General features: G+C 40.5%; 2 protein-coding genes and 1 pseudogene across 3 annotated transcripts in view; all 3 read right to left on the reverse strand.

Annotated features, from left to right (window-relative positions):
• Nucleotides 1-233: 233 nt before the first annotated feature.
• LOC126597471 (pentatricopeptide repeat-containing protein At3g24000, mitochondrial-like) lies at nt 234-4,451 on the reverse strand (annotated as a pseudogene).
• A 654-nt stretch (nt 4,452-5,105) lies between these two features.
• LOC126597481 (protein NDL1-like) lies at nt 5,106-26,970 on the reverse strand. Of its 2 annotated transcripts, none has more exons than XM_050264286.1 (11): nt 26,710-26,970; nt 7,719-7,818; nt 7,414-7,511; nt 7,182-7,270; nt 6,915-6,975; nt 6,751-6,837; nt 6,587-6,664; nt 6,442-6,498; nt 6,242-6,297; nt 6,010-6,145; nt 5,106-5,889 (listed from the first exon to the last, which is right to left on the reverse strand). In XM_050264286.1, exons 1-11 carry the CDS (start codon nt 26,767-26,769, stop codon nt 5,668-5,670), a joined length of 1,044 nt encoding a protein of 347 aa, XP_050120243.1. In that variant the 5' UTR covers nt 26,770-26,970; the 3' UTR covers nt 5,106-5,667. The 2 variants fall into 2 exon arrangements, with proteins under 2 accessions (XP_050120243.1, XP_050120234.1); XM_050264277.1 differs by lacking the exon at nt 26,710-26,970 and adding an exon at nt 9,300-9,461.
• LOC126597499 (putative disease resistance protein RGA3) overlaps nt 11,263-27,429 on the reverse strand; it is a 30,575-nt gene continuing 14,408 nt past the window's right edge. Inside the window, exon 5 of the mRNA XM_050264294.1 lies at nt 11,263-11,383. The gene's annotated coding sequence lies outside the window, so the exon portion shown is untranslated. The remainder of the gene's footprint in view (nt 11,384-27,429) is intronic.

Below are 27,429 nucleotides of genomic sequence, written 5' to 3' on the forward strand. Positions count from 1 at the left end.
ATGGGTTCAAACCCCGTTGGTGGCTAATCTAACATCTAAAAGGTCGTACCCAGTGCACAAGGCTCCCGCTTTACGCAGAGTCTGGGAGAGGTGAGGCTAATCTAACATCTAATCTAACAAAATCTATCGTTTGATAAAAAAAAAAAAAGTCATTTATTCAAGTTCGAGTTTGGGAATTCCGGTCGAATGAAGGGGAAAATTCGACCGGAGGGCAAACTACCTTGGAAGTGTAATTAGGTTGTAAGCTCCAATTTATGAAGATTTAACCAGTCAAAATGATCAGGGTAAAACAATTAACGTAATCAATGGTAAAAAATAAATGAAATTGGATTAAAGATCTGCAACACCTATGAGGGCAACCAGTGTCTAGAATCCAATGAATATATACAATAAAACTCAGTAGCAGCTTAATCTTGGTGCCGAGCGGTCGGGAACTTGTGATTCTTGCTCAACAGACCGCGAAGTACATTTCTTGCGTATTTTTGATACTTTCTGAATAGTCTGGATTCTTGCTCAACAGGGTACTGCTTGCTCGAACTGTATCTGATTCTGGAACTTCGGAAGAACGACGAACCTCCTGTAGAGATGCATAGCATACTCATCATTCCACCTGCCGAGCGGATGCTCTGCATATAGGGAACACAAGTATCAAACCATGAGCACGTTTGCCTAAACTCATTTACATACCATACCATGATTAATGAAGAGACAGAAATAGTTTATAACATAGTTTGCACAAAAAAGTTAAGAACCTCGAGGACTCTGCCATGTCTTTAACAGAAGCACAAGATCATCAGGAGAATCGAAGCGGCTCCCAACAGCAAGAACTATGGTGAAGTTTTGAAGAGAAACGAACAATTCAATTATTCTTCCAAAAACATTTAAGATTCTAGAAACAAAGCTAATAGAAATGCACTCAACGAAAACCATCTACAGACCTCATGGCAAGGAGAATTGAGATATGATATATGCAAATTTAGCGCAGGAAGCTGCCGCTTCAGGACAAAAAGGACTTTGAACGGGGCATACCTGCTAATTTTTATCAATAGATTGGGAACCATAATTTTTTTGAACTTTCTAATTATGCTATGAGAAAATAATCAAATAATATGTTGAGAAACAGTACTCTGATAAGATTAGCGCGGAGTTCCTTCGGTATGAAACTGTGGCTCATTTTCGGTATGAAACTGTGGCTCATTTCGTACCGAGGAAAGTGCTTAGAATTTGCTGTGGGTGAACCCCCTATCCAGGCCATAGAGCTTCTAATGCCATATCACCAGAAGTCCTTACAGGAGGAAGTTCCATTCTTAAAATGATGAAACCGCCTGATGTCGCGAACAACTATTTCCTGATTTGTGACATCTGAGACGAGCTTCATAATGTCATGGCAGTCACCACAGATGCGTAGATTTTTAAAAATCCGAATAGTTTTTGGATGATTGGTACTTATGAAGGCAAAACCAAGAGCCAACCTTTCACTATGATATTGGAGATGTTCTTTTTTTTTTCTCTTTCAGTGATATCATGAAGCACGTCTTCTGTTTCCGGTATACAACCTAATGAAGTTAGCTTTTTGCCTAGTTCCTCCAATTCCAAATGAATATCCCCGATTCTTTGATGCATACCATCTTGAGAGAGAAAAATGTTGACTTGACCATCAACCTCAACCCAGCTACAACCAGGTTCTTTTTTAACACCCTAACTCTGCATTAATTTCCTGACTTTGCTAACATCGTCCCACCTGCCTTTGACTGCAAAGATATTAGATAGCAAGATATATGTTGAATCCATCTCAGGTTTAAGCTCAAAAAGCTTTCTTGCAGCTGTTTCACCAAATTCAACATTTCCATGCATCTTACAAGCCCCAAGAACAGTCTCTCAAATAATGGCATGTGGTGTTAGTTCCTTTGTCTTGATGAAGCTTTCAATCTCATTAAACTTTCCAGCCCTGCCGAGAATATCAACCATACAAGCATAATGCTCAATTGTAGAAGTGATCCTGACAACATTGGTCAGAGAATCAAAGTGCCTTTTCCCTTCTTTGACTAGACCCAGGTGGCTGCATGCAGAAAGAACACCAATGAAGGTGATCTCATTTGGTATGGCGCCTTCATCCAACATTGTCGAAAACGCTTCAAGAGCCTTCTCTCCTAGCCCATATTGGGAATATCCGCATACCATGATATTCCATGCCACTGTATCTCGTGAAAGCAAACCCTCAAAGATATCCTCAGCATCACTTATGCACCCATATTTTGCGTACATATCAACAAGTGCACCAGTAACAAACAAATCTTCCAGATGCCCACTCTTAATTACCATTGAGTGGAGCTGCCGCCCATTTTCCAGCACAGCTGTACGGGAGCAAGCACTCAAACAGCCAGCAATGCTGAACTCGTTTGGCTTCACACCTTCTTGTTGCATCTTATTGAAGCAAGCAACAGATTTCTCTGCTTGATCAGTTTGTGCATAACCAGTAATGATGACTGTCCAAGTGAAGAGGTCTCGATTACTCAATCTATTGAAAGCTTTCACAGCATCTTCCATGAACCTACCTTTGGCATACATGTCAATGAGAGCTGTCCCAACAAAGTCATTATCATCGAAGTTAGTTTTGATAATATGGCAATGTACTTGTTTTCCAAGGCCTACATCCAAGAGGATAGAGCAAGACCTTAAAACACTAATGAATGAGTACATGTTGGGCTTCAAACCTTCGACAAGCATTTGGTGGAACTCTTGGCCGTAGGTCAGATAATTCATGATTGTGCGCTCCGGATAAAAGAGCATTCCATGAAATCAAATCAGGGTTTGTCATAGCCTCAAAAATCTGAGCACCATCTAGAAAACGCCCACTTTTAAGATACATTGTGATTAGAGCATTGCTGACTGAAATATCAGTTTCACAACCATATTTCCACAAAAAAGCATGGATACTTTCACCAAAATGAAGGTCTCGGAGATCAGTGGCAGCACTAATGATACTAGAAAGGGTAAATTTATTTGGTGAGATGCCTATGCTTATCATTTCACGAAATAGCTGAGGCACTTCTTGCCATTGCCCTTGTTGATCAAGGCAAGAGATAACTGCACTCCAGGCCACTAAATCAGGTTTTTCAATCATCCTGAATGCTTTTACCGCATCGACTGCCATCCCACACTCCGAATACATATCAACGAGACTGCAACCCAAGAATTCATCCATCTGAAACCCAATTTTGGCTACTAGAGAATGCAAAAACTGACCTCCTCTCAAATTTCCCGAGTTCGCACAACCTTTGAGGACAGTGGACAAGGTGGACTTGCTCAACCTGATTTCTGATTCTGTCATTCTGCAAAACAATTCCAAAACTTTATTTCCGTCACCTTCCTGAGCATGCCCATTCAGCAGTGCATTCCATGATACCACATCCTGCTCAGGCATACAAAATAACACTCTATCTGCAAGTTCCATATCACCACATTTTGCATAAAGACCGACTAAACCAGAACCAACAAAAGCATCTGAAAACAACCCCAGTTTCACTGCTTCAGCATGCAACTGTTTCCCAAAACCTAAATCGGAGCACAAAGAACATGCTTTCAATCCAGTCGCCAATGCAAAGTATTTACTTTTGTACCATCTTTCTTCATCTCACAGAACAATTTAACAGCATCAACACCAGAACCTTCAACTACAAACCCTTGAATTAAAGAAGTCCACGACACAACGTCCCTTTCAGGCATCACATCAAGAACTTTACGTGCGTACCCAGCGTCCCCACATTTTGCATAAACATTAACCAACGAAACCCACAAATGCGAATCCGGATCAATCCCTTCTTTTATCACCTGCCCATGATTCATGAACAGCCTTCCCCTCATTCAAAGATCTTAGTGAAACACAGGTTCGAAGCATCCCAGAATAACGCATAAGCCTCTTTTTGGTATCGAAAATTAGAAGCCCGGCAGTTTTCACATTGTTCCCCGCTATTTCCTGATTAGATGAATTGCCATTATCTAATCTTACTTGACGAAGCCGAGTCTCAGAGTTTGGGGCATTTTCAAGAGACGAAACACTAATGGGGTTCGAATCAATCACATCCAGAGCAGCACAACACAAAGGTTTAAATGGGCTAAGCTTGTTATGCAATCGAACCGCGGACGAGGATCTTGGGAAAATGGGCAACAAGTGGCTCCGTAAAGCGGGTGACATTCCAAGACCAATTAAGTCACATTCCATCTGCCTGAAACAGTTTTCAATTACCAAACAAATCAAAGTAAAGGGCTTTATAAACACAGACACAGACACAAAATTCTATCGAGATATCGGCACACAACAGAAAATCACCAACAAAAAAGAACTAAAAAATTCAAGTTATACAGCTTATATACAAAAATTTACAATTTATGTATCAGCGGAGATCAAGTTCAACAACGTATTCCCAATTTTTCAGAAGATAAAAATAAAAAATAGAGCTTTTCACTTACAGGTGCCACCAGGACGGTGACGGATGAACGCCGGCGACGGTGCTTGCCGACTCTCGCAACAGCTCGTGCCCCCCCCCCCCCCCCTCTCTCTCCCGGGTAGGGTAGGGTTTAGGGTTTTACTTGGAAGACTTGAAGTCTTAAACCCCAACGGTCCTCGCGGGTAATTTTTGGCGCCTGGCGGCTTTGTTTTGTCTGGATAAAGATGATGTGGCGGGAAACGATGTCGTCTGAACGCAAAATGCGGTCCTTACGTGTGGGATCAATCGACACCGTTAGATGAAATCCAGCGGTTGCAATTCTCAAGAAATTTGGCACCCAAATTTTCCTTGTTCCCCCAACTTTTAATGAATTTTATAAATTTCAGCCATGAGTAAATTGACAATTCTACAGTGTTTAACCGAACAATCCTCTTATTATTCCGCGGGAAGCGACCGAATGTACCTCACATAGTTTAGCAAAAGAAGACAAACTCACAAGTACGTGTTCGGCCAGTCAGGACCGAACTAATGCGGTGGACCTTGGAGGAACGGGCACTCGAACACTGAATTTTGTGTGCAATGATGAATGTCCATAACTACTTGAACTACAAGGCACAAGCCAACTGAGAGAGAGAAAGAGAGAGAGAGAGAGAGAGATTGTGTGAATGAATGGGAAGAGTTCTGCCCCTTTGTTATTGATTTCTCGTCATCATAAATAAAAAGTCAATCCAATTTGTTTATGAAATTTACAGACAGACATCCCCCAAAGGAATGAATGAAAAGAAACGATAAGGGGACTCTCAAAATACTCTTTATGGACTATCTGTCACCTTATGTTTTTAGCATAATGTTTTATAATGTTGACACGGGAATTGACGTTAGACTGTGAGGTGGCAGAAAGTCCATCGAGAGTTCTACTTGGGAGTCCACTTAGCATTTCTCATGAATGAAAGTCTCCCTCCTTATGACTGACTACAAAAGAATGAACCAAAGTTTCCTCCCTCCCTACTATTTAATAACACATTCATATATTCTTCTTCCCCTTTTGTATCTACACCAACCTCTTCCCCTCTCCCTCCGGCCGCTTCTTCTTCGTCTACCCTTTTCCTTCCTAATCAATGAAAGATTTAACAAATAACCAAAAAACGAAGCAACTTCTCGGAACCTAACATTCACATCGCACTGCATTGTTTCCAATTTTCTGCCTGTCTTCAAACAGTCATAGGCTGAGTGAAACACGGGTCTTTATCGGTTTTAGTTTCAAGCCCATGCTTTCTGGGGAGAGAAGCTCCGGGGAGATGCAAGATGGGCTGAGCGGGCTCCTAGGGCTGTCGCTGAAATGGCATGGCCGGTACAGGCCATACCCCATTAAGAAGTATTCCATTGGTATCAACATTGCATGTGGCTGCTCCTCTGTTACCATGGATCCGCAAGCCTGGACCTGCATTAACAACCCCATCCATCCTCTATTGAACACACTCTTTCGATTCTTTTCACAATCGTATGCAAGTCTACCGATGAACGTACAAAAACAAGCGAAACAGAAAAAGAGTGAATGTACCTCTACTAAGGCACTATATCTCCTGTCCAACTTTGAGGTCATGTGGAGAGCCTCAGAATGGAAGGGAGAGCTATCCCCAACAAAAATAAGCGTGCGACACCTTAGCGATTTTAACCCTTCTGTTATGTCAGGTCTCCTGGAAGTAGTGAAAAAGCAAAGTTAGAGCACAGCAAAATATATTGCACTCGTCTCTACGGAGGGAAAACAAGAAAGCAAATCCAGCACTATTTACCGATTAATTGCTTGAAGAAATCTCCAAACATTTAAGCTCTGCCTCTCTTCCAGCAACTGAAGAAGTAAACTTTCCAAGTGAATCAAACAGATAAAGCCTTTTGAAAATCCAATAATTAAAAAACACAAAAAACAAGAAAAAAAAAGGACAATAAAATTGCTATGAAGGTAAACGATTTTTAAATAAGCTGAAGCACTGACTTTTCTGCACGCTTGAACTATATCTGACTCTGGAACTTCAACACTACCACGAACATCCTGTCGAGATACATAAGTACTCATCACTCAATCTACCAAATATGGTAGAAGTGGGAGAAAAAAGGACGTTGAAAGAGCACAGCAGTACCTTACTGAAGTAGCGCTGAAGCATACACTCTTTTAGCAATCCACACATGCCATAGAAATATAGCATATTCGACATCACCTACAGATTAAATTAATCATACGTAAAATATTTTGATATTTTAAAATTTGCTCGTAAACATAACAGCTAGGTTTAGAAAAAGGAACCTTATTATAAAACCATTCTGTCCAAGAGGGCGCTTTGCATAAAGGGGATACAAGTATCAATCCAAGGACACGCTCCCTATATTTCATCTATGATGCAAATCCTGATCGGTGAACCGAGACAGAATTTTTTTTAAACATTGTTGCAAACAGTTTAAGGAACTTACAGCAAATAAGGAAAGGATATAAGCACCCGCTGTCACCCCCATACACATAACCGCACCAAGCCTGCACAAAGAGATTGTAGTGCAATCAGAAACTAGTCGCTGACTCGCCGTGCCAAGATCTCATCAGAGAAAACAACATTAAAACATTATTAATGAAAAAGGAAACGCGCTTCTACACCATTTGAATGTTGAAAGCAACAGCAAAGAGTTTCAAACACTCATAACTTGCAAATCAATTAAAAATGAAGACACAGTGTTGGTAGTTACCCAAAAAAATTGAGAACCTCGAGGATCTGATCTGCCAAGTCATCAACTGAAGGCACAGGATCATCTGGACAAATTGAAGCAGCTCCTAACTGCAAGAACTCTTGTGAGAATTCCAAAGAGAAACTATGTGAAAAATGGCGTTCAGTTACATAAAGTCTTTTTTTTCATAAAAATTATATGATTCGATAAACAGATATAATTAAAATCCACTTGAAGCAAACCATTTACAGACCTCATGGCCAGGAGGACTGATATGATATATGCAGAAGTTGTGAAGCAGCAATGAAGCCGCTTCCGGACAAAAGAATAACCCTTGGAAACAAGACACATCTGCTCCATTTAACAAAATAAACAGAAAACTTAAGATATGATATATGCAGGAGGACTGATATGATATATTGAGAACTTTGATGTCCACTGAGAAAATAATGTATTAAAATTTTGTCAGCAAGAACAGCAAAGGGTAAAACTCAGATTGCCATTTCAAACAATGAAAAATGGATCCAGGACAATCAATAGACTCTTTATCACACTTACGATTTAGAGCTAAATCAGGATAAGTGATAAGTGAAGGCTTCTCTTGGTCACCATACACGATAACGGATACAGAACCACGGCCAGTTCGAATAAAATGTTCCTGAGGATAAAAAAACATGATAAATGAGTTGCAGATTGACAACTAAATGTAATTGTCAAAGAAAACATCATAAAGCTGCAAATAGACTATTTTACTACCATGATATTCTATATGTGATTCAGCTAAAACATTTTACCCTCGAGATATCTACTGTGTCTTATCTATAATCCAAATAAGAGAGAAAAAAAAAACCCAGGAATCCAGCTTTTCCAGATAATTTTATTCCCTAAAGAGCTTCCCATGTGCACAACTCACCCGCCTTGTCTTCAAGTTAACTTTGTAAAAAATGGATGAAACAAATAAGTGGTTCAATCATTTAAATCTTTTGAAAAATGAAGAAAAGAAAGTGGTGACAATTAAAAAGAGAAGCATGGAATCAAATATATTAAAGAAGAAAACGACTTTAAACTAATCAGAACCCAATAAAAAAAGAGAGGATATAGATGACTTGTTAGAGCAACAACTAGGCTTGTTAAGAAAGTAGAGAAGTAAGACAAAGGAACGTATAACTTTGGTATCGCCAATAGACGGTAAAGGACTTTGAATAAACCCCGGAGATGGCCTCATCGAAGCAACCCGCTTTTTGCCAACAAAGAACATCACATAACAAGTAAAGAATCAAGAAACCGAAAAAGAAGAAACATAGTAAACCAGAAGAGCAAAAAATGTGAATGAGAAAAGATAAAACCCCGTATTACAGAGGTGACGCTGAATTTCCAAGAAATCATCAAAAGGGTCTAATCAATACTCTGTACACTAAATAATCCAATTTTATCCAAAACATTCAACTTTTCGCATATAAGTTCGAAACTCGAACAATACCACAATGAGATTAGAATAAAAAGAGAATGGAAAAGAAAGGAAACTTCACCATTACAACAAACCAGGTGAGACAGCAAATGCAGCAAGAAGATGTTAACATATACAAATCCCAAATACAGAAATGCACGCGAAAAAGGAAAGAATTCGATGTACCTAGCAAATACGTCACGCGCAGATATAGAAATGCATCCCAAAAATTAATTTTTTCGCAAAACCGATATCAAGAAACTTCTGAAACTAAATTGTTCTAATGTTCCTTTCCACTGAATCAAGCCAAATTAGTCGTCGCTGTCAAATGCCACAGGCCCACAGAGGACTTGCGGCAGGGGATAAAGCAAGAACCCAGAATACAAATTTTACAGAAATGCAGCTTTCCAATAAATTTTCCCTCGTTTTCTCGGCAACCAAACAGTAAATAACTCCAAAAATTCAATGGATTCCAACCCCAATTTTCCAGAATCTGAACCCAAGAACAAAAATGCAGAGAATTCAAATTTTGCAATAGATAAACTAAAAAAATCTGGACCCAATGCCAAACAGCTCCCAATCAATTACTCCAACCTCTCATCTCGCCGACCCAAAATCCCAAAGCAAAAGGGTAAAAAACAACAGATAGAAAGCTAAAAAAAAATTCAATCTTTGAGGTAAAAAGCTCGAACCTTTCCACTGAGATAGATCTTCTCCATATCGAGGGAGACGGCGTCGTTTGATTCAGCCATGAATTGCACTCAGCGCGTCTCCCAAACAGCCCTCCTCTCTCTCTCCTTCCCTGAGTTTCTCTCTCCTCCTTTTCTTAGTAAGCCTCTGGCTTCGCTGTGGCTTATATACAAAGCCACTCCCCCTCTCTCCTCTCTCTCTCTCTCTCTCTCTCCTCTCTCAACCGAAAAAATAAGCTGCGGTTAACCACCACCGACGCTCGCAACGCCTAATCCGTCCCAACGGAATTTTCAAGTCGTTAAAATGTTTTTTACCCGCTGTCAAATTCTGGCGGGTGCTTCTATACGGCGCCGTATCTGTTAACTTTTTCGCGGCGATTGGATTTACCGTAATTAGATGCGAGTTTTACGGTTCCGGATTTACGGCTTCGTTTCTTTGACTTGGAAGCGAGATGTTGATAGTGGCATTCCTCCTTACCTCATCATTGTCTGTTTGACTGAAAGTATTTGGTGTCCTAGTGACGTGGACGCCTGTCATTGGATGGTTTTTCTTGTGGGTCCCATGTGGGCCACGCATTTTTTTTTTAAATTTTGTATGAGGAAAAAAAGAAGATTTCTAACAAAAACAAAATGTGGTACATGGTTTTGGGGGACTTTGAAGTTACAATTGCTTTGTCTTTCATCTGACTCAATGATTAATCATGCCACCTTAATCATGATTCTGATGGAATATCTTTCTTTACCACATTTTTTGCATGGTGAGTTTGCTCTTAAGTGAATTTTTTGGGGTACGCATTATCTGTCCGTTTTCAAGTTGGACGACACGAATCAGAAAATGACAATTACTCATTTTTAAAATTAGTATTCTTAAGATAAAGAGTTGGGTGAAAAATGAGGAAAGCTCTCAGTTCCTGGCCTACAAGACGATACTTCAGTTATTTGAAAATATTTGTTCTTACTTGTTAATCATAATTTGACATGCTATTTGAAAAAATTCGTTTTTACTTACTTGTTAATTATAATTTGCCACGTATGCATAAGTTTTTCGTTTCAATTTTGACGAGTTATTTCTTTGAGTGTGTCATATCGTGATTTGCAATTAAGATAAGTAACTACTTACAGGAAAGGAATAAAGTTGTAATGCATTTTTAGGTGTCAATTGAATTCGTTGGCATTAAAAGGAATATACTTGAATTAGGCTAACAAATATTTGAAAGAATATTTGGCAGGTCTTCTGTTGTGGACAAGAATCCTCTTATGAACGGAAACAAACCTACCATTGAGTTAATGAACACATGCAGGTTGCAATTAGTTTTGGAAAGGAGTTTTCTTATGGTTTAAAATTATGATTTGGAAGCAACAAATTTGCTTATCTGAAATTCTGTTTTTTGGGTCAAATATTTGTTTTATATGTCATTCCAATTTAGTTAGAGGAAGGTCCTAATTCATCAAATATTAACAATATCAGTTTCACGATAAACATAAACTTTACTCAATATGTTTAGTTTCAGTTGTGAGTTCACTTAAGAAAGTGAAAATTATTATCTCTGGCACAGTAGTGACCTTATTCGCCTTTTTGCTAACCATGATATTCTAAACAATTTATGGAAGTTGTCATGAGCAAAATGATGCAGGTGTACAACAACCTCAATCAATGTCTAGTTCATTCAAATTACAAAAATTATGAATTAAAAATACAAACCAAATTGATTATTCTAACCATAAAATTATTGGATTTGTTTGGATTATTGAGAGCTGCCACTTTTTAATAGCACAATAAACCTAAAGACCATTGTAGGATATTCCATTGTCCTCAAACAAGCTGCTCAGTGCCTATTGTGTTCTTGAAAATTCCAACAAGGCTCAAAATAAAGTTTTATGTAGAGATCTTTGATGATTAATTTTTTTTAGTTATTAATTTATAATTTTAATTGAATTGATAATCAAAAGGGAAAATTATGAGCAATTACAGTTTTTTGAAAACTGAAAAACCAAAATCAAGTCACTATAATCGAAGACAAGTTTTGATGCCAAAAGACTTAATCTTGTTAATGTTTATTGTTACGAGTAACGTTACACTTAAACAACTTTCTTTCCAGTATGAAACTTAAAGTAATTAGGATGAGAGTAATATCTTGCGCAACTTCTTGACAGCTACTACTCCCGATGCACATATTTTTCTTTAAAGATGAAAACCATGAATATCCAACCGTGCTGGATCGTTGAGGCGCCGAATGGCTCAAATCACCAGCCATGAACTACCCGTCCTGGATCAAGGAATATGTTCAGTTAGTACTTAATACAGCAGAAAACAAAAGGTGAGTCAAGAGAATTGAACAAATTATAAATGGATACTTAATACAACCGTGCTACTGCTGCTGGAGAGTAGTACTAGTCGTCGACTGTAGATTTTCCGACTCCTCAAGAGTCGTACAATTTATAATAACCAACTTGCGGAGTGAGGGTAGGCTGTGAATCGACGTGCATCTTAGCTTTGGACGACCAAGTATTTTCAACTCCTCAAGAGATTGGCATGATGAAATTGGAAATGATTCTAGATTGGGGCAATCCTCAATTAAAACACTTTGAAGACTCGGCAAGTGTCCCAGTGGTGGGAGTGCTTCACATTCTCTGCAACGGATTAACTTAATTTCTGTTAAATTGATGAGCAACGAATCACTCATCATCCATGATGCAAATTTAGTACCCATGAAGTTCCGAATCGTCAAGCCTTCCAAGTTGTGGTGCGGTTGGAGTCCTTTGAGAGTATCCTCATCAAAATCCGCAGAATGGTCTCATCGCCATTTTAATTTCAATTTTCGTATGTTTGCTTTTCCCACTAAATTTAATTTTGTTGCTTCTTCCTTCTCTCACACGTTCCAATGATCCAAAACTAGTTTCCCTTTCAATTCATTTAACCTACCCAGCTCATCAAGTCTATGACGCCCGTCCTCATCCAAAATAAAGGAAGGTAGCGTTTGCAGATGAGTCAATCTTGTCATCCCAAATGGAACTTCCTTATCCTTATTGAAATAAACATGTCTCAAGTTGATCAAATTTTCCATTTCCCTAGGAAACGTTTTAATGTCTGTATTTGACATTCTTAACATCTGAAGATTATAGAGATTGCCAATAGATTTGGGGAGTTCTTTTATTCTTGTCTTTGAAATATTGAGACAACGAATGCATGAAACTTGCGCATTTGGCTTACATAAAAAATCATTTTCAAGTGAGTCATATCAAATCCGACTCACATGGATAGTGATTTTGATAAATTTTTTGTTGAAAAATATGAATTTGATACTTTATCTGTTATGTGTTGGATGTCAAGTTTTTATTAGAATATAATATCCTTACATATAAAAGGAGAACATTTTTAATTTCATTATGTATTGGCAATTTGACCAAATGGCTACTATTTGGTGTTTTAACGGCAAACGCATGAAACCTGTGCTTCCTCAAACACCAACATTGACCAGTTTTTCTTTCTCATTAAAAAAAATGAATAAGTATGGTGTCAGTCAGACAAAGTCAAGGTTTCTAAACCTCTTTTATGGACAAAGATCATCTCCAGATTTTACTATCCGAAGCCTAAACAACAAGTAATTTAGACCACTCAAATTGAATTCGACGGTACTAATTAACTCATTTTACTGACCTACCTTACACAGGCCAATGACTCCCCGTCTCTTTCACTCAAATTGAAAAAAGATGATTGGTATTTAGCAAATGGAGTAAACTTGAACTTGACAGCTGATGACCAAAATGACAACTGCTCCTCTTCTTTCGGCTGCAATTAAAGCCTAACAAGCTAGCTAGCAAATGGTGCTGTCATGGAACCTGCTCCTGTGGAATAGAACATCTGGAATTCACACGAGGTGAACTATGGTATGGTGGAATCGTTCGTTTGAGCATGGAGTTCTTTCTCGATGCCTAGACGTACACCTCCGTTTCCAAACATTGTGTTAATTGGCACAGCACAAAACCCATTGTGGCTCTATGCTGGGAGGTGGAAGTTGTGCATGTCGTTGCTGTCTCTAATGCTTTCCATACCAAATTCACAATACCCATGGTGGAAATTGTGTTGGTTGTTAAATCCCCGTTCTCGAACTCAGGATTCACCCACACCACTATGTGGACAAGATCATTATTTTCTGATTGCAGGTTGGCCAGTAAAACTCTAAACTTCAATTTTTTCATTCACCATTCATAATTATAGTACCTGAAGACAAAACAAGAGTAATCATAAATCACCCACTACTCATAGATTTGTTTGATTTAAAATGATCAAAATTCTAAGAACACGAAATCTGAACATACTCGGGATCAAGATACCCCGCTGTGCTCATGACCGATGCCACCACGAGTCTTACTGGGAAAAACCATCTTCCAAGTAGCCATGGTATACAATCCCAAATCCTCCTTTGTCAATTTCAGTATGAAAGTTTTCGGTGATTTCTAAAACCTCATCATAAGCATGGATTTAAATATCGATATTTAAATAGGTATCCGTGTGGTTTTCGTCTAAATATCGCGATATTATCGATATTATCGAAAATATCGCGATATTTTCGATAATATCGCGATATTTTGGAAATATCGAGATATTTTGTTAACCGTGCTACTCGGAGAAGAACGCCGGAGCTGCTACAGCTCCGGCTGACCACAAACAAGGGTTCTAGACCCCGATCTAGGTATCAAACAAAAGCACGAGACAAGAGGAGTGCGTTTATACCTTCCATTTGTCGTGAAACAACCCGTGGTGGTCGGAAAACCTCTCGACACCCACGGTCTCGCCGGAGATAGGTGCGCCTATTCCCGGGCTGATTCCGTGCTAAATCCTTGGTAAAAAGGACAGAATAACCTCAATAATCACATCCAAGCAACAAACCAACACGGAAAGAGAGGTTCGAGGCTTACCTAACCATAACCCATGAAGAACTCGCCGGAGATTCTTGGGGTTTCGTCGAGTTGCGCAGCGACGGGAGAGAGAGAAAGAGAGAGAGAGAGACGACGGCGTGTAGAAGGTGGTGACGATGCCGTCGACGGAGTACCACGAAGGGTGTGCGTGGGTGCTCTCGGGTGTGGGTCAAAGGGTGAAAGAGTGAGGGTCTTCGAGAGAGGGAGAGTGAATGCAGAGAAGAAAGAAGGAGAAAGAGGTCACGGGGTGGGGAGAGAGAGAGATACGTGAGGGTGCTAGGGTGCTACCACGTGGTAGCTTGAGAGAATTTGGAAATCAAGATGAATGGTCCATATTTGGTTAAGATAGGGGACTAAAACGATAATTTCATAATTATTTGGGGAACCACGAAAATATATATAAATTTGGGATTGGGTTGTTACAATGTGTCTGTGCGTGTGTGTGTAGAAGTGGGGTGTGTGTGTGTGTTATCCGAGAGAAGAAAAAAAAATCCAAACCTGCTTTCAAAATATTCAGACTATGTGTTAGTCTGTGTGTGTTATTTGAGAGAAAAAAAAATGAAATATATAAAGTGTAAAATATTGTACTAATTCATTATATATAATGATTGTGGTGTCTTTAAACTTTTTTTCATTAATTACTACATATTTTTTACACTCACAATGTTTGCCAGTTCGCTATATAATCAATTTAAATCAGTTAAATCTATCATGCAATGCATTTCATTCTAAGTTTTTGTGATAAACTAATAGATAATTGACTAAATAAACATCTTGCAAAGTTTCAATTAAAATTTCCAAGTTTTTCTTACAATTTCCGTGATTTCCATGTAATTTTTATCGATATCGATATTTTACCGATATTTCCATCGATATTTCCGTGTTTTCGGACTACCGATATTTTCGATATCACCGATATTTTCTTCCTTGATCATAAGTAAACTGGGAACTCCGCCTATGTCTTACATGGCCGGTCCCAAGCCCGGATAAAGGAGGAGGGGGAGGGCGTCAGGTAGTCGACAGCCGGCACTCCATGATCACGTCGAATCCTTATGAAAATGAATCCAGAACAAAATCGCGCTAAAGCTAGGGCGTCACCCGTAAGTGGCGCGCTGTGTGGCCCGAGCACAGTGATAAGTGAGCAAGGGTCGCTGTATCTCCATCGGCACCCGGATGCAGTGTTAAATGAGCAAGGGGGCCATAGAAACTTCTTTTCGAACGACTCCACTCAAAGTTGTTTGGGAGCATATGCTCCTATCAACTTTACCCGGGACACACAAAAGAAGTACTTTGATCCTATTAGACGGGGGAGGGTGAAGAAGCTAGGACAGAAGGGTAGAGTTCAAGAGAGCAAAATGCGTTTAGGAACGTGGAATATAGGAACCTTAACGGGAAAATCTATGGAAGTAGTGGAAGTTATGGTGAGGAGAAGGATAAATATTATGTGCCTACAAGAAACTAAGTGGGTTGGTAGTAAGGCAAAGGATCTAGAAAACTCAGGGTTTAAACTTTGGTATTCGGGCACAAATAGAACGAGAAACGGTGTTGGCATCATCGTGGACAAGACCTTGGTACAAGATGTTGTAGATGTCAAGAGAGTAGGAGATAGAATCATGGCAATCAAGATTGTAATAGGACAAGAACTTATCAATGTGATTAGTGCGTACGCACCTCAAGTAGGGTTGGATACGAGTTCGAAGGAGAAATTTTGGGAAGACCTTGGAGACTTGGTGCAAGGAATTGGTCAGACGGAGAAGTTATTTATAGGAGGAGATTTAAATGGACACGTGGGCAGGGAGACAGGCAACTATGGAGGTTTTCATGGTGGCCATGGTTTTGGGGAGAGAAACGAGGATGGGGAAGCCATCTTGGATTTTGCAATGGCATATGATCTCTTCTTAGCCAACACCTTCTTTAAGAAGAGAGAAGAACATGTGATCACCTACAAGAGTGGGTCGTCAAAAACACAAATAGATTTTCTTCTAATGAGGAAAGGGGATCGTATAACTTGTAAGGATTGCAAAGTTATACCAGGAGAGAGCGTGGCTAATCAACATCGCTTATTGGTGATGGATGTACATATCAAAAGAGTAAGACAAAAGAACAAGACTTGGAAGTGCCCAAGGACTAGATGGTGGAATCTAAAAGAAGAAAAACAAGCTATTTTCAAAGAGAAGGTAATCACCCAATGTGTGTGGGATAGAGAGGGGGAAGCTAGCCAAATGTGGGATTCCATGGCTAGTTGTATTCGAAAAGTAGCAAAAGAGGTATTAGGAGAGTCCAAGGGCTTTGCCCCACACCAAAAGGAATCTTGGTGGTGGAATGAGGAGGTACAAACAAAGGTGAAGGCTAAGAAGGAATGTTGTAAAGCCTTATACAAGGAGAGGACCGATGAAAATGGTGAAAGGTATAGAAAAGCGAAGCAAGAGGCGAAGAAAGCTGTCAGAGAAGCTAAGTTAGCGGCTTACGACGATATGTATAAACGACTAGATACCAAAGAAGGAGAGTTGGATATCTATAAACTATCTAGAGCAAGGGAAAAGAAGACAAGGGACCTAAACCAAGTGAGGTGCATCAAGGATGAGGATGGAAAGGTTCTTGCTACAGAGAACGCGGTTAAAGACAGATGGATAGGTTATTTTCATAATCTTTTCAATGAAGGACATGAAATGAGTGCTTCTTTAGGGGAGTTGAGTAACTCAGAAGAGTGTAGAAACTACTCTTTTTATCGTCGAATCCGGAAGGAAGAAGTGGTTGTAGCTTTGAAGAAGATGAAGCATAAAAAAGCAATAGGCCCAGACGATATACCAATCGAAGTGTGGAAACTTTTGGGAGAGACAGGTATAACATGGCTCACTGACCTTTTCAATAGGATTTTGAAAACGAAGAAGATGCCAAATGAGTGGCGAACGAGCACTTTGGTGCCTATCTACAAGAATAAGGGCGACGTACAAAATTGCATGAACTATAGGGGTATTAAGCTAATGAGTCATACAATGAAGCTCTGGGAGAGAGTCATTGAGCATAGATTGAGGCAAGAGACACGGGTTTCGGACAACCAATTCGGGTTCATGCCAGGGCGCTCAACCATGGAGGCAATCTATCTCTTACGAAGATTGATGGAAAGATATAGAGATGGGAAAAAGGATTTACACATGGTCTTTATAGATTTGGAAAAAGCGTATGATAGGGTCCCAAGAGACATTCTTTGGAGGATTTTAGAGAAGAAAGGAGTACGAGTAGCATATATCCAAGCTATAAAGGATATGTATGAAGGAGCAAAGACTGCCGTAAGAACTCATGAAGGACAAACCGAAAGCTTTCCCATAACTGTAGGATTACATCAAGGCTCATCCTTAAGTCCTTACCTTTTTGCGTTGGTAATGGATGAGTTAACAGGACATATTCAAGATGATATTCCTTGGTGTATGCTTTTCGCAGATGATATAGTGTTGATAGATGAAACTCAGGAAGGGGTAAATGCAAAGCTTAACCTTTGGAGAGAAGTGTTGGAATCTAAAGGTCTTCGCCTAAGCCGATCAAAGACAGAATATATGGAGTGCAAGTTCAGTGCAAATGGAGGCCAAAACGAGTTAGGGGTGAGGATCGGAGATCAAGAAATACCAAAGAGCGACCGTTTTCGTTACCTAGGATCTATCTTGCAAAAGAACGGATAATTAGATGGAGATCTCAACCATAGAATACAAGCTGGATGGATGAAGTGGAAGAGTGCATCCGGCGTGTTATGTGACCGCCGTATGCCACTGAAGCTCAAGGGAAAATTTTATAGGACGGCAATAAGGCCGGCGATGCTGTATGGCACAGAATGTTGGGCGGTGAAACATCAACACGTACACAAAATGGGTGTAGCGGAGATGAGGATGCTTCGTTGGATGTGTGGGCACACGAGAAAGGATAAGATTAGGAATGAGGATATCCGGGGTAAAGTAGGAGTAGCCGAAATTGAAGGAAAGATGAGAGAAAATCGGTTACGGTGGTTTGGACATGTGCAAAGAAGGCCTACTGACGCTCCGATTAGAAGATGCGACTATGGGACAGAGGTTCAGGGCCGAAGGGGTAGAGGAAGACCTAGGAAAACTTTGGAAGAGACTCTAAGAAAAGACTTAGAGTACTTGGATCTAACGAAGGACATGACACAGGATCGAGCACAATGGCGTTCTAAGATTCATATAGCCGATCCCACTCAGTGACTTGGATTTTCCAAGTCTCCAACCGAGAAGTTTTCCTCACTCGGAAAATTAAGGGAACACTACCCCAACCTACATGCTCCACTCAGAAAGCTTCAACATACAAACTTCAACAAAAGAAAATTCAAAGAACTTAGCGAAGAAGGCTTTGGTGTTTTTAACACAGTACGTTGAAATGAAGGAAAGCTTATTTATTGATATCCCCAATAAGTTACAAATATGTACATATATATGAGTCAAAATAAACACACAAGAGGGAGCCTTCATAAAGGTTGCTTAGGAGAAGTCTCAGCAGTCGGTAGAGCCCCAGAAAGAGAAGGCACCGGAGGGGGATCATTTGGAGCCTCAGTACTGGACAGAACCCTAGAAGGAGGAGGCATCAGAGGTTGATCATTTGGAGCTTCATTACGCGGTACAGCCCCAGAAGACGAAGGCAATAAATGCCTTTGGAACAAACCCACAAATCTCTGATGATCAAGTAAAACCTGACCATCAGTTTCCTTCATCTGGTCAAGCTTCCTCTTCATGTTTGTAGCATAGTCATGTGCGAGCCGGTGCAACTGTTTATTCTCATGCTTGAGCCCTCTAATCTCCTGTTTGAGACTCATCACTTCAGCCGCTAATGATTCAACTTGGCGGGTTCGAGCAAATAGGCGTTGGGCCATATTAGACACAGAACCTGCACACTGAACACTGAGAGCCAGCGAATCCTTAACAGCTAACTCATCAGACCGTTTGGAAAGTAGTCTGTTATCTTTGGGAGTGAGAAGGTTCCTGGACACCACCGCAGCGGTCATATCATTCTTCATCACGGAATCCCCAACGGTAAGAGGACCAGTAGGGGAGACGAAGGATGGGCGCCATATGTTGTCTGGAGAAGGCGGGGCTGCCTCTTCAACAAGGTTCAAGTCAAAACGACGGTCGGAGGGGCCAGACATTTTCAAAGTTGTTGAAGAGAGAAGAGGTCGGACAAATCAAGATCTTAGAAGTGCAAGAATGAAGCTTCTACTGGTGGAGATTCAAGTGTGCTTTGGAACTTAATGCCAGCCCCTATAAAAATCTGCACTCGACGGAGCTTCAGAAATCGAAGAGGCGCCTGCTCAGAAATCGAAGAGGCGTTTGCTTTCTCAAAAGCTGGGCTGCTTAGAGATCACGAGGGTTGATCTCAGAAATCGAAGAGGCGTTTGCTTTCTCAAAAGTTGGGCTGCTCAAAGACCACGAAGGCCGATCTCAGAAATCGAAGAGGCGCTCGCTTTCTCAAAAGCTGGGCTACCCAGAGACCACGAGGGCCGATCTCAGAAATCGAAGAGGCACCTACTTTTCCAGCCTTGTCAGCACCTGTCACACGCACACTCAGCTTTGCGGAAATTATGGGCATTCTGTCGAAGACTTCTGGGGAAGTAGAAAACACATGAATCTTACTGTTCAATCACCCACTTCCCACACGCAACAATAGCTCATGGGTACCACAGATAACTTTGCCAAAGTTGAGCACGTGAAGCTTGCAGCTCCCACTACATCGCTCTGACCAAGAAGGGTAAAAGAATAGCAAAGAAACAGCACTAACAAAGTTTAGACCCATAAATTTTGAAGGTCTAGCTACCATATTATTACCCACAAGGGTAAAGGAACAGTACCACTGCTGGATAATTGGAAAGTCCCTGTGTGTCAACCTCTGTGCTTCGTGGCAAGGTAGACTAGCAAACATGCCCAACCTTTACTCACATTCGAGAAAACACTCCCAATAAGATTGCTTGCTCCAAAATCGAAGAGGCACCGTCCTCCGAATCTCGAGAGCCAGACTCCCAACATGACTACTTTCTTAAAAATCGAAGAGAGGGTAAAGGAACAGTACCATTGCTGGATAATTGGAAAGTCCCTGTGTGTCAACCTCTGTGCTTCGTGGCAAGGTAGACTAGCAAACATGCCCAACCTTTACTCACATTCGAGAAAACACTCCCAACAAGATTGCTTGCTCCAAAATCGAAGAGGCACCGCCCTCCGAATCTCGAGAGCCAGATTCCCAACATGATTACTTTCTCAAAAATCGAAGAGACTGCTCCCCGAATCTTCGAGAGCCAGACCCCCAGCATGATTGCTTTCTCAAAAATCGATGAGGCATCGTTCTCCGAATCAATCGAAGAGGCGCTCGCTTTCTCAAAAGCTGGGCTGCTCAGAGACCACGAGGGCCGATCTCAGAAATCGAAGAGGCACCTACTTTTCTAGCCTTGTCAGCACCTGTCACACGCACACTCAGCTTTGCAGAAATTATGGGCATTCTGTCGAAGACTTCTGGTGAAGTAGAAAGCACATGAATCTTACTGTTCAATCATCCACTTCCCACACGCAACAATAGCTCATGGGTACCACAGATAACTTTGCCAAAGTTCTCTGCCAAAGTTGAGCACGTGAAGCTTGCAGCTCCCACTACATCGCTCTGACCAAGAAAGGTAAAAGAATAGCAAAGAAACAGCACTAACAAAGTTTAGACACATAAATTTTGAAGGTCTAGCTACCATATTATTACCCACAAGGGTAAAGGAACAGTACCACTGCTGGATAATTGGAAAGTCCCTGTGTGTCAACCTCTGTGCTTCGTGGCAAGGTAGACTAGCAAACATGCCCAACCTTTACTCACATTTGAGAAAACACTCCCAACAAGATTGCTTGCTCCAAAATCGAAGAGGCACCGTCCTCCGAATCTCGAGAGCCAGACTCCCAACATGACTACTTTCTCAAAATCGAAGAGAGGGTAAAGGAACAGTACCATTGCTGGATAATTGGAAAGTCCCTGTGTGTCAACCTTTGTGCTTCGTGGCAAGGTAGACTAGCAAACATGCCCAACCTTTACTCACATTCGAGACAACACTCCCAACAAGATTGCTTGCTCCAAAATCGAAGAGGCACCATCCTCCGAATCTCGAGAGCCAGACTCCCAACATGATTACTTCCTCAAAAATCGAAGAGACACTGCTCTCCGAATCTCGAGAGCCAGACCCCCAGCATGATTGCTATGACCAAGCAGGGTAAAGGAATAGCATTACTACTTCTTGTTAGGGAGACTCCTATATATGTCGACCTCCATCCCCAACGGACAGGCAGACCTGCAAAAATGCTCAACCCTTCATCATATCTGAGAGGGCACTCCCAACGAAGCCTTTCGAAATATTCAGCTTTCTTTCCCCCCGATAATACCTCTGCAAACAAGCTATACTAGAGCAAGAATATCTCATATCATCAGGGTTAAAAGCAAGAGTATCCCATATCATGCTTTTTCCCTGTCTTTTCCTTTGGCCTTGTTTTTACTTGCAAGACAAGGAGAAAGAGAGCAATCAGTCAGCACTTGGAATCAAGCTTCCAGCCAGGAACTGACTCCTTGGAACCCCTTACCTGATTACTTACCTGGCATTGCTCTCGAGTACTCATCTTCAACATCTTATGTTTCCAGGGAAGATTCCGCATCTGCTTGAGGAACAGATAGGGCAAGTGCGAAGGATACAAGGAAGCATGTGGAGACAAGCGTAACAGCACACGTGCCGATACATCCATTACTCTGTCAAAAGCAAAAGTATCCCATATCAGCAGGGTGGAACGTACTCTAGATTTGATGGACTTGTTTTGACCCTCAAATTCTCCAGTCGGCCTTATACTCTGGAGGAAACCAGAAAACCCTTCAGCTCAGTTCAAGAATAAGCCTGTGGAAAGTTACTTCTTCAAAAGCAAAAGTATCTCATATCATCTCTTCTCATTTTTCTTCTCTTTATCCTTCATGTTGCTGCAAGATGGGGAGAAGGTGAACAATCAGTCGGAGCTCTGATTGCTTACCTTGTCTGTCACCTCTTTCAGCAGACCCCCTAGCTCGGCGACTTGGGGGACTCCTACTACATGGTTTGTATCGCGCTTGACCAAGCCTGAAACTACAAGTAAGCTTCAAGTGAAATTGATACATTACCTTGTGCATCTCCACCAGTTAAAGATACCACCCCTGGATGGAGGAAGAGTACTTCCAGAGAAGATGCCACATCTACCTATGAGACAGATAAGGCAAGTCAAGACGACACCACACTCCGATACTTAGAAGTTTCGTGATTACGAGATCATTCTCCCATAATATTTCCTAATGTCATTTGTAATAAATCATTCACTTGTACTCACTAAAGGAGAGCTTGAACCTATGTACTTGTGTAAACCCTTCACAATTAATGAGAACTCTTCTATTCCGTGGACGTAGCCAATCTGGGTGAACCACGTACATCTTGTGTTTGCTTTCCTATCTCTATCCATTTATATACTTATCCACACTAATGACCGGAGCAATCTAGCGAAGATCACAAAAAGCGACCGTTTTCGCTACCTAGGATCTATCTTGCAAGAGAACGGAGAATTAGATGGAGATCTCAACCATAGAATACGAGCTGGATGGATGAAGTGTAAGAGTGCATCCGGCGTGTTGTGTGACCGTCGTAGGCCACTGAAGCTCAAGGGAAAATTTTATAGGACGGCAATAAGGCCAGCGATGTTGTATGGCACAGAATGTTGGGCGGTGAAGCATCAACACGTACACAAAATGGGTGTAGCGGAGATGAGGATGCTTCGTGGGATGTGTGGGCACACGAGAAATGATAAGATTGGGAATGAGGATATCCGAGGTAAAGTAGGAGTAGCCGAAATTGTAGGAAAGATGAGAGAAAATCGGCTCTGGTGAGTTGAACATGTGCAAATAAGGCCGACTGACGCTCCGGTTCGAAGATGTGACTACGGGACAGAGGTTCAGGGCCGAAGGGGTAGAGGAAGACCTAGGAAAACTTTGGAAGAGACTCTAAGAAAAGACTTAGAGTACTTGGATCTAACGGAGGACATGACACAAAACCGAGCGCAATGGCGTTCTAGGATTCATATAGCCGACCCCACTTAGTGGGAAAATGCTTTGTTGTTGTTGTTGTTGTTGTTGATCATAAGTAAACTGGGACTTCATTGATGCTACAGAAGTTTTGTTATGTTTTTATCCATCTGCAGCTTAAGTAGACAAAAAGGTATGCGTTCAGACCAAATGGATAGAAATACCACCACGCCAAGGTAGCAGCGCCGGTTCTAAGTATCAAGGGTATAAAATGACACCTGGTTTTCTTGTTCTTCTCAGCTTTCATACCAGTATGAGCACTATAACTTGAAGGGGAGGGGCATCATTGATAGTAATGATCCTGGTATTGGAACAACAACGTTCTTGCATTTGCTCGAATCTGAGCTAAAAATAACTTATAAGCAGACAGAAAATATAAATCTGCAGGACGCAATACCATTCGCTTTCATTAAAGAAAATGCTAACCTATTCGGCGCTCTCCATGAACGAAACTTGCACAAAGCAGTAGGACAAGGAAACCAGTTGAGATCTTCATCTCTCTGTCTCATTGCAGCCTATGAACTACCTGTTATTTATAACGTGTGACAATGACAGGACATAAAAAACAGAAAAACGTATATGACACTGGATTTGTAACCTCATGCTGCACAACTTGCACAGTACATGCATGATCCTTATTTCATGGAGATGCTTAGTCTACGTCAATCAATGGATCATTCAATGTTCATACCAAGACAACAATATGGTCAAGCCAACGTATTTTCTAGTCAAAGCATTTCAAACATTGTTCCTGTTAATCAAAGCATTTCAAACATTGTTCCTGTTATGTGTGATACAAGTCAGGGAGACAATCCGAAGTATTGGACAAAAGTGATTAAGTCGAGGACAATATAGATACAAACTAGTATTTAGCCTACACTGATTCACTGCACAACAGATCCCACACCCATTTTTAACCCACCAAGTTATGAACATGGGATGAATGAGAGAGTTTGTAGCTACCTTAGCATGGTGCTGTCATGGAACCTGCATTTGTGGAATTTGAACATCAGGAAATCACTCTAGGTGAACTATGGTATGGTGAAATCGTAACACAAGTTTCTTCATTCGAGCCAATTTCTTCATTTGAGCCTTGAGTTCTTTCTGGATGCTTAGACACCTTCATTTCCAAGTTTCTTCATGCTTAGACACAGCACAAAATCCATGCTGCAGACCGAAAAAAGTATTCATAAACCACTCATTGTTCATACATTTGTATTCATAACATGACAAAAAAATCTAATAGAACAAGGACATTTGAAAATACTCTGGGTCCAGATAACCCTCTGTGCCCATGACTGATGTCACCACACAAGTCCCATTATCACTGGAAAAAACCATGGACATACTGAAATCTGCTATTTTCGCGTCCAAGTTCTTGTTGCACTGGGATTGCTCTCCTCTCTTAATGCAATTCTCTTACTGGATTCCCTTCTCAAGTGAGCTGAAATACTAATCAAATTTATCTGTGATTAACGTATTCTAGATAACTCAACATGATTTTATTCAAGGATGAAAGATTGAAGAAAAAAGTTACATATTGACTAAACAGATTACCTTCCACAAAATTGGTCTCATAAAACTGTGTTAGTTGAGAGAACCTGCACAGAGTGAGAAGAAATACAGCCTTCTACAAAAGCATATCTGCACCATAACAACCATGCGCAACAAGCATTGGAACATATTCGAATGCACGTTGAATGTCGTAAGTTATACAGAATGGCCAGAGACTTGTAAACACTTGCAATTTTACTTCTAATTAGTAATTACTAAAAGCTTAATTTCCACAAAAGCCTAAAGTCCTGTTCCAAAAATATTGTGAAAGCAAAATAATTAATGTTCTTCCACGAAGCTAGATAGTCTATGATTTTGCAAACCAAATGGAACCAAGACAAGTGAACAGAACAGATCATGAATTAGTGTTCCGGGAAAGAAACCTACAATTAACTGTCGGAAATGTGTGAAATCTTGGGCCAGTCGGGCAGGTTGCATCTTTCTTTATTCAGATTCGTACCAGTCCCGATTGAACTAAGCAAGGAATATGTCTGTTTAACACTTAACACTAGAGAAAATGAGAGTGAGTGAACAACATTGAACCAAATACGCATGAATAGTTGATTAGGATAATCTTGAGAGAGACCCCGGAAAGAGAATTCCAATGAAGGATTATCCTCCAAATATTCGAGATGAGGTCCGAATAGCATATATATTAATGGAGCCTTTTAGAGCTAAAGATGTTTTTTTTTTGTATTGACAATGAAACTATCATAACACGTTTTCAAAGTATGTGATCCCGTCGTGGACAAATTTAGTATTTCTAGCTTGTTTAACACAAAGATTATGAATGAAAATTGTAGTTTGCCATTTATTTGTTCAATGAAATTTTTTTTTTTTTGAAGCTTTTATATTGGGACCACCCTAAGTTAAAATCTTGGATCTGCCACTGGTATCGTCAATAGACAGTAAAGGACATTGAATAAACCCCGGAGATGGAATCATCGAAGCAGCCCGCTTTTCGCCAACAAAGAACACCACATAACAAGTAAAGAATCAAGAAACCGAAATAGAAGAAACATAGCAAACCAGAAGAGCAAAAAAGTGAATGAGAAAAGATAAAACCCCGTATTACCGAGTTGACGCTGAAGTTCCAAGAAATCAACAAAAGGGTCTAATCAATACTCTGTACACTAAATAATCCAATTTTATCCCAAACATTCAACTTGTCGCATATAAGTTCGAAACTCGAACAAAACCACAATGAGAATAAAATAAAAAGAGAATGGAAAAGAAAGGAAACTTCACCATCACAACAAACCAGGTGAGATTGCAAATGCAGCAAGAAGATGTTAACATATACAAATCCCAAATACAGAAATGCACACGAAAATGGAAAGAATTCGATGAAACTACCATTTCTATATCTCCAGCATCCCAAAAATTAATTTTTTCGCAAAGCCGATATCAAGAAACATCTGAAACTAAATTGTTCTAATGTTCTTTTCACCGAATCAAGCAAATTTAGTCGTCGCTGTCAAATGCCACAGGCCCGCAGGGGAGCAACCAAGAAACCAGAATATAAATTTTACACAAATGCAGCTTTCCCATCAATTTCCCCTCCTTTTCTCGGCAACCAAACAGTAAATTACTTCAAAAATTCAATGGACTCCAACCCCAATTTTCCAGAATCCGAACCCAAGAACAAAAATACAGAAAATTCAAACTTTGCAAAAGATTAAACTAAAAAATCTGGACCCAATGCCAAACAATTCCCAATCAATTACCCCAACCTCTCACCTCGCAAACCCAAAATCCCAAAACAAAAGGGTACAAAAAAAAAATTGGATAGAAAAAAAAAAACCCAATCTTTGAAGTAAAAAGCTCGAACCTTTCCACCGAGATAGATCCTCTCCATATCGAGGGAGACGGCGTCGTTTGATTCAGCCATGAATTGCACTCAGCGCGTCTCCCAAACAGCCCTCCTCTCTCTCTCCTCCCCTGAGTTTCTCTCTCCTCCTTTTCTTCAAGAATTAGTAAGCTCTGGCTTCGCTGTGGGTTATATACAAAGCCACTTCCCCCTCTCTCTCTCCTTCCTCTCTTCTCTCACTCTCTCTCCTCTCTCTCTCAACCGAAAAAATAACCTGCGGTTAACCACCACCACCGACGCTCGCAACGCCTAATCCGTCCTAACGGAATTTTCAAGTCGTTAAAATGTTTTTTTACCCGCTGCCAAATTCTGGCAGGTGCTTCTATACGGCGCCGTATCTGTTAACTTTTTTGCGGCGATTGGATTTACCGTAATTAGATGCGAGTTTTACGGTTCCGGATTTACGGCTTCGTTTCTTTGACTTGGAAGCGAGATGTTGATAGTGGCATTCCTCCTTACCTCATCATTGTCTGTTTGACTGAAAGTATTTGGTGTCCTAGTGACGTGGACGACTGTCATTGGATGCTTTTTAAAATGACAATTACTTATGTTTAAAATTAGTATTCTTAAGATAAATAGTAGGGTGGAAAATGGGGAAAGCTCTTAGTTCTTGGCTTACAAGACGGTACTTCAGTTATTTGAAAATATTCGTTCTTACTTACTTGTTAATCATAATTTGAC

The sequence above is a fragment of the Malus sylvestris genome, chromosome 2 (assembly GCF_916048215.2).
Source record: "Malus sylvestris chromosome 2, drMalSylv7.2, whole genome shotgun sequence".
Taxonomy (NCBI): Eukaryota; Viridiplantae; Streptophyta; class Magnoliopsida; order Rosales; family Rosaceae; genus Malus; species Malus sylvestris.